The 8,327-nt window shown below is 43.1% G+C and overlaps 1 protein-coding gene across 1 annotated transcript in view; it reads left to right on the plus strand.

The window, feature by feature from the left end:
- Positions 1-7,709, plus strand: part of nubp1 (nucleotide binding protein 1 (MinD homolog, E. coli)) — a 9,495-nt gene extending 1,786 nt beyond the window's left edge. Inside the window, exons 2-10 of the mRNA XM_076753428.1 lie at positions 790-894; positions 1,077-1,210; positions 2,191-2,259; positions 2,398-2,430; positions 2,534-2,624; positions 2,740-2,894; positions 4,936-5,046; positions 5,842-6,028; positions 6,586-7,709. Of these exons, the coding sequence (XP_076609543.1) occupies positions 790-894; positions 1,077-1,210; positions 2,191-2,259; positions 2,398-2,430; positions 2,534-2,624; positions 2,740-2,894; positions 4,936-5,046; positions 5,842-6,028; positions 6,586-6,638 (938 nt within the window). The 3' untranslated portion in view covers positions 6,639-7,709. The remainder of the gene's footprint in view (positions 1-789; positions 895-1,076; positions 1,211-2,190; positions 2,260-2,397; positions 2,431-2,533; positions 2,625-2,739; positions 2,895-4,935; positions 5,047-5,841; positions 6,029-6,585) is intronic.
- Positions 7,710-8,327: the final 618 nt, after the last annotated feature.

The raw sequence follows: 8,327 nt of genomic DNA on the forward strand, positions 1-8,327 counted from the left end.
TTCCAAGGCGAAGAAACAGACCAGAACTCTCTCGACCAACATGTTTGGAGAGGGCACAGCTTCAAGATGTCATACAAATACAATCTGTATAGTAAAGACTAGAGCAAAAAAAGTTTGGGAACTAAGAAAACAAACAGGAGCGACTGCCAAGACTAAAACGTCTTGGGTTTTGGACGTCTGGGTTTTGGACGTCTGTGGCTGAAGGGCAGATGTCCATGCAGTGTCCTAAACAGCAACTACACCGAGCTGCCACGCTGTCATCGGTTTGGCCCAGTAACGCTGGTACAGGAACCACTCAGGGGGGGGTATAGTGATAGGTTCCTACAATACACACAATGACAAAGGTTAATGGTGAGGGACAGCGGTAGAGAACAGGCACAACAAAGATGGTGGATTGGCTCAGAGAACCAGATTATTATAGAAAGACGGCATACCTTAATCTCTAGAGTATAGCCCCTGTTTCAGGTATGCGCCGCAGCCAAAATCAATAATCCTGAACATCAGATTACTTCAGAATCAGAATCGACCAGAACTCTCTCGGCCAACATGTTTGGAGAGGGCACAGCTTCAAGATGAAAGTCATGAAAATACAAGTGGTAATAATAAAAAATAGAGCAAAAAAAGTTGGAAAACTAAGAAAACAAACAGGTTGCACGCACGGTCGGCGCATGGGCACTATGTGGAATATAGTTCACCTCTTGACTTTGGGTTTGATTCTCATTAGTTTAGGATGATCTGATAACTGATCCACTGACTCACTGACAACTGATGTCTGTTTCATGCTTTCAGACTGCCCGGGTACAACAAGTGAACAAGCAGGAAAGTCCTCCTCATGTCAGGGCTGTCCCAACCAGAAAATCTGTGCGTCTGGAGCCACCAAGGCCCCTGACCCTGGTAAGACTGTGCCCACATCATGAAGTAGATATATAAGTAGAGTGGGGCTGGACAGTTCAAGTGAATCATGATCAAGCCGAGTCAGTGCTTCTAAACAACCAGTATTTCAGTCAGCTCTTGCTTTGTCTGATTTGAGAGTCCCATCTGCATCCTGCATCTCCTCCTCCCTGTCTCTTCTCCAGCCATAGCAGAGATCGGAGAGAAGCTGTCAACAGTCAAACACAAGATCCTCGTGCTGTCGGGAAAAGGAGGAGTCGGGAAGAGTACCTTCAGCGCTCACCTGGCTCACGCTCTGGCAAGCGACAGCACGAAGGAGGTGATGTAAACCCGCAGAGCCACTTGCCGCTGTTTAAGGCTGCCAAAATATTTGCTTAAACTTGCACATATTACAACTGGGATCATTTTTTTCCTTCAGATTCAAAGAGCACGGGGTGTCACGTTTCCCTTTTGAGGGTTAAAGTGAGTTTAAACTTGTGTCTGTGGTCCCTCAACCCCACTGAAGCTGCGGTTATCGATGCCCAGTGACCCAGTTACTGTGCACTGTAGAAATCAACCAATCACCGCTAGAGGTCCCCACAGACATGGTTTAAAGATGTTTAAGGTCATACGTTCACGTTTCTACAGCTCAAATCATATGCTCAGTTTAGTCGTTGTTACGCTGTGATCTGGCTCATTTTTAACACAGCAGTCAGATTCAACTTAGTATGCAGCTGCATTTTAAACCCCTTCAAGATCTAGTTTAGCTAAACCTCTTCTAAACCACAGCTTAGGACCAGACTGTTCATTATTTATTTCTAGGTGTTCAGATTAAGCTGTTTTAGCGTGGCTGGAACATACCTGTGTTACTTCCACTGTTTTCTTCCATCATCCTGCGCTGTCCTAATATTGACCTCACTCCATTAACCTGTTTAATTTGAGTGTTTCTGATGCATCCACATCAACAGCAGTGGATGTCTCACAATGCCTCTGCTTCTGCTAAAACCACATTTAGCTGCGCACGTAGATGTTGCCATCCAAAGAACGTGGATACAGCCTTGTTGGCCATCCTCCTCCTCTCGCTGCTGTCCAGTTTTATCTCTCTGGCCTTCAGGTCACTTTGTTTGAGCTTTGAGCCGGCACAATAAAGTCTCATATTACAGCGCGCAGCCAAGAAATGCTCAGTGGAGCGCTTGAGAAATGCCATGAAGGCCTGTTGTAGACATTTGTGCAGGATTACAAAACTGAGTCTAGGCTGTCACATTCTTTACTACACTGGAGACTAAAGAGTCCTTGTTTTTCTGCTGTCTCTGCGTTCAGGTCGCCCTGCTAGATGTAGATATCTGTGGTCCATCCATTCCAAGGATCATGGGCTTAGAGGGGGAACAGGTGAGTTGTGTGTTCATTCAGACACACAAGGAAACTGTATTTTTTTGTCTTTTACATAAATCATGTTGTGCTTTTACTACTATTACTCTCTGGGTTTATACATTGCCTTGATTCCTCGATCTGTCGTCTTGTGCACAGGTTCACCAGAGTGGCTCAGGCTGGTCTCCTGTGGTCAGTCACTTCAAGTTTTTCAAGCTTTAGTTCTTAATGTGCAATTTTCCAAAGAAACTGTTCACATCATAAGAGTACGTGTGTCTGTGTGTGTATGTTGCAGTATGTGGATGACAACCTGGCGGTCATGTCTATCGGCTTCCTGCTCAGTAGCCCCGATGATGCTGTGATCTGGAGAGGACCCAAGAAGAATGGTAGTGTGTGTGTGTGTGTGTGTGTGTGTGTGTGTGTGTGTGTGTGTGTGTGTGTGTGTGTGAACATTTGTTTTTTCACACCACTGTAACTTCTGTGGCGTCTGTCTACAATCAGGGATGATCAAGCAGTTCTTGAGGGACGTTGACTGGGGGGACCTGGATTACCTCATTGTGGACACGCCCCCTGGCACCTCTGACGAACACCTGTCAATTGTCCAGTACCTAAGCTCCACCAATGTTGATGGAGCTGTCATCATCACCACACCACAGGTAGCACACACACCCACACATGCTCAGACTTGTAATCTGTGACAGTTAACGCAGTTACTAGCATTTACAGCAATTGTAAAGGGAAATTCCCCTCTTAAACACCGTCTGCGTCTGCCTTCACTCCACCTGATTTGACTACTTTGACTTCAGTTGGTTATTTCCTACATTTCCCAGAATGACTTTGAGCCACCTGGATTTGCTTGTTCAGCCCCTGGTTTTTATATAACTGATGAGTAATCATGATAGTAGTTGTGACACTGAAAACCACTTAGACATTAGATAACAGACAGAGAATGAGAGTTGCCCCAGGCTAAAAAGATTCAGTCACGCCTTTTACTCAGAACGCAACATTGCTATAACTGCCATGCATCAAGAAATGACTTTAGCGCTACGCTCCATGGAGCCGTTGATATCTGTGCCTCTTTCTGACTCAACTCTATTTCAATCACACTTTAAATACTGGTTTTCTTGGCAAAAAAAGGTTTTGTTTTGAATGTCCTCAAGTAAAGAACTTCGTCTCGAATTTACAACAGCAAATGTTAAAAGAAGACAGGAGTGAAGTCATAAAAGTCCTAAGCAAAGGGTGGGATCTCATTTTAGCTTAATTAAGAAACATCTCGCTGTTCTACTGCAGAGACTGTCACCAGTCGTCTGTCCACCTACACCCACAGCTAAATTTAGTAAGGTACCACTCATTGCTGGGGGTAACAGGAAGTAATTCTGTGACGTGTAAACACATGAGGCAGACGGAGAGAAAGAGTTTAGTGGAACTTGACCACACTGTAATCACCAGGTGTCAGTTGTCACATGTTGTGCAGTTGGCATTGCGTTCCCACTAAATACATTTTATCCTTGCAAATTAGTCCTCCTCCACACACAGGACAGCAATTGGCAGTACTTTCTCTTTCTTTACAGTGTCATTCAAGAAAAAACTGCTTGTAAGACTCTCTGCAAACATCCAGTTACAATATGGCAACCAGCAGAGGTTCCGCCTTTACACAGTTATAACCCAGCGTTGTTGGTAGTTTCAAAGCAGTAAAATGGGAGCAAGACATAAAATAAAGAACAGCTGTGGAGAGGAAAAATAAAGCCTGTGCATTGGCAGGTGTCCTCTTCAAAGGCACATATTTAAAAAAACCTAGAAGTACTATAAACTGTACGTATTAACACATAAACACAACACAGTACAGTCAGCCTTTAGTTGCTGAGGGCTCATTGTTTCACAACTGGTTTGATAAGGGACACACCTTAAGCATTAGGTGGGTGTGTGTACTAAATGGGCACCAAAAAATCTGATGTCATTGCAAGTCAGAACTTTTAGACCCGCAGACACACACATACATACACACTGACATCGTAATATAAACGGTAAATTAACCAACATGATGTTATATGTAAAGACAGTGCTCCAGTATTCCTGCTTTCTGACCCAGAGCTAATACTGCTACTTTGGGGGTCTTTGGTTTGTAAACAGCGTATTGCAAATGTACTACTTAGTCAGTAGTACTGACAATACATTGTACTGTGTTGTCCCCGTACAATGTTTGCCACAATGAACTATTGCTCTTCAGTCAGTATGTGTCCCCAAATCAGTTTTTACTACCCACAGTGAAAGGCTTCATCTGAGCAAACGCTTCCTGATACTTAAAATTAGACCAGCACTTACAAGGTCAGACGGCAGAAGAATCACTTCCTCATTCCATCAGCTCTCACTTAACCAAAACTAACCACACACGTGGTTGGAATTACCCTAGCAAAGAGGCCAGTCTGGTCAACATCAACAGATGAGTTTCCAAGCTCTTAATGTGAAAGGGGAAAGTTTTGTTTTTTCTCTCTTTCCCAACACATCCCTTGAGGAAACAGCTCAGTTTATCAGGGCTCAAGGGAACCATGATAGCAGTTGTGAGGGACGGGAAAACAGTTTAAGCTAACCCTTTCTCTTTCGTTCTCTCCGGCTCTCTCTTTACTTTCCCTGCTCTCTGTGTTTGCCTTTTCTTTTCTATTTCTCTCTCCCTGTCCTTCTCCCTCTCTCTGTTTCCAGGAGGTATCGTTACAGGACGTGCGAAAGGAGATCCGGTTCTGTCAGAAGGTCAAGCTGCCGATCATCGGAGTGGTGGAGAACATGAGTGGCTTCGTTTGTCCCTCATGCAAGGTCATTGATTGATGCACATGTGCATATATACAGCGATGCTCTATATTTTTCTTCTGGCACTCCACTAGAGTAGCTTTGCCTGATTCACAGGTCACTAAAGCTCTTCCTCCTCCTGTCTGAAACAAGCTGTTTTAGCTTCAGTCTCTTTAAGGCCCACCGCCCTAAAAGCCCATCTTTCTTCTGACCGGCCAATTGTATGGAGATATGGAAGACTATATTTGATAAGGCCCACCTCGCTGATTACAGTGGTCTATTATTTAATGTCATTTTCTTTATTAGCTGAGTGTGATCACCCAGATCTACAACACATTTGCCACAGAAAGTCTGTCTGCCCCATTTCACAGGAAGAGACACACGTTGCATTCACACATCTTTTTATGTAGTTCCTCAGCTCTTAAAGGGCCACGTCTCCAGTTTGACACATCGGTTTGCTTCTCCACTCAAACTACCACTCAGCCGGTGGGTTGTATTATGTCCTCTGAGGCTCTGGGGGGGAGTTTTGTCAAGTCTGAGAAATGAGACCCTGATGACGTCATAGTGACGTCATCAGGGTTATCTCAGATTTGGCTCAGATTTCAGCCTGCATTGAAACCATGGGATGTGCATTTAAGCCAGACAGGAAATGTCTAATGAAAGATGCAAGTGAGTTGATAGGTGCATTGTGGGAAATGCAGTGTTTTTGGAGTTTGACTTGGATTTCAAGCCCATGGTAACACAGATCCTATGTAATTTAGGGTCCACAGAATCTGAAAATGCATTCATAGCTGAGACTTTTCTCTGTCCCCTCTCTTGTAGAACACGTCCCAGATCTTCCCTCCCACCAGCGGCGGTGCTGAACGGATGTGTGCAGATCTAAATCTCCCCCTGTTAGGAAAGGTACCTCTGGACCCGAGGATAGCACGAAGCTGCGACGAGGGCAGATCTTTCCTCAGTGCAGTCCCTGACTCTCCTGCTGCTAAAGTCTACCAGACTATTGTGCAGAGTGAGTTTTTTCCCAGATTGCATATGCAAGCATCTCCAGTGTCAACGGCCACCCGTTGTGAATTTTGCGACATTCTTTGGTTTAGATGTTTGACGCAGACGCAGATATATTCTGGCTTCCAACGAAGTGCATTGTTATTTTTGATGACTAGATGGTTTACTTGATGTCCCAATTCCTGATTAAATGTTCTGAAAGAGGAAGTGATCGCTTTGCAAATGGGAAGCAGTCGACTAAAGAGGAAGACGCAGAGATCGAAATTCAATAACCGTACTGACATGATGAGATGAAGTTGAGGAATCAAATGTGGTTTGTGTTACAGAGAATTCACTCAGTGTTTACAGGCAGTTAGTCAAAAGAAAATACACACACACGCACACACACACACACACACACACACACACACACACACACAAAGATCTTTAATACCAGGAATATTTGTTTGTTTGTGTGCTTGGAAATCGTCATCAAGTCCATCAAAACAAGCATTATTATCATCATCATCATCATCATCATCATCATCATCATCATCATCACCACACTCCTCTCTCCTCCGCCAGGTATTCAGGACTACTGTTCCAACCGTGTGACAGAGGAGCAGAGCACCACTTGAGCCCACTCTGATGGAGGCCATGTTGGACCAGGAGACCGGACAGATCACATGATGAGAGCGTGGTAGAAAGGATGAACTACTGAACACGACACAAACATTGGAACACAAATATATAATATTAATATCAACATCTTCAATTATCACTTAATTTTTATATAACTGGGGCTGGTTCCACTTCATAATGAAGTGAATATTTAGAAATAACTACAGCTTTATACTGATGAGGAGTCTTATCCAAATAAGCACTTTGGCTGTCTCAAAAAATATCTTCAATTCAATTTTCTTCGACTACTTCATCCATCAATTCATAATTGTTTTCAGTCCTTTCGTGGCATTTGTGACGATAAGGAAAATATGGACAATCACTCGACTTGTCCTCAATGTTAAAGTGTAATGTCAGTGTGGGAGGTGAACACATGTCATGAAAACAGACTGTTTGTCCATGAATGAGACTAATGTGGATCCTGTGATGCATCCTAAGATACTGAATGTATACTGGCAGTTCTTATGGTTGATGTAAAATCTCTTTGTGCTGTAGTAAGCAATTTGGTATTTAGGGAAGTATAGTCTCAGATCACGTAGTAAATCAAACATCAGTGTCAGACAATTAACCATTTCCTTCAAGGACAAGGACTGAGTGGTGTCCGCGTGTCCACCGGCCCTCGATGTCTGTGGTTATGGTACCGTCAGTGGGATTTAAACTCAGTCGATCAGTTCCTCTAAATACGAAGCACAGCATCACCAGCACAGTGTGACATTTCCTCCTCACATTAGATTCTGTTGTCTCTGAGATTGTAATCATTCCACATTTGAAACGAGGAGAGTGTGTGTAGATGTTAAAGTTCAAAATCTGTCTCAGTTGGTCCTGATTTACAGCAACTACACCAATGTTAGAGGCTGATTCCCTGTTGTCTTTTCAGTTATTTAATTATTTATTTGTCGTGATCAGTTAGTTTGGACACACGTTGTTTTGTGTTATGCACTTACTTTAACTGATTTCTAAAATAAATGACCAACTAAGAAATCACATTTAAAGATTTTTCTATTAAAGACACCAGTCTATTAATGATGCTTTTTGTCCTTTATCTGTTGTCAAATCAGACATTACTTGAGATCACATGTTTCAGTGCACAAAGTTTCACCAGGTCTTGACATCATGTGTTATTTTTGTGCGTGCGTGCGTGCGTGCGTGTGTGTGGGTGGCTGTGAGTGCTCTGGTGTGTTCTTTGCCATGCATAGTCGTAGTTCCTCCGGGGTTCACTGAAAAACACATGTGAAACTGCATGTGCATCCTGCTAAGACAAAACAACAGCAGCCACAAAGAGAGTGGTGGTGTTTGTCAGTCACTAATCTGTGTGTCTCATGTATGTTCCTCCATATTAGGCAGTAAAAATGCAATAACCACAAAGTCAGTTTAATTTCCTAGAATACATGCAAACAATTTAAAGCAATGAAGGACTAAGGATGTTTGTGTCGAGAACTATACATTACCACTGTACAGTTTGACACCTAAATGATTCAGTACACAGGAAACCACACACAGAGACTAAAAATAAGGTTCGTCACTTAACTAAACCGTTGAAAGCATTACACTGAATTGTTTTTACATGAGAGATAACTAAAAATATATTTCAGCTTCCTTAAGAGCGGGAGCCACATCAACGAACAAAGCAAGCAAGTTCATATAAA

Source organism: Chaetodon auriga, chromosome 16 (assembly GCF_051107435.1).
Source record: "Chaetodon auriga isolate fChaAug3 chromosome 16, fChaAug3.hap1, whole genome shotgun sequence".
Lineage (NCBI taxonomy): Eukaryota > Metazoa > Chordata > Actinopteri > Chaetodontiformes > Chaetodontidae > Chaetodon > Chaetodon auriga.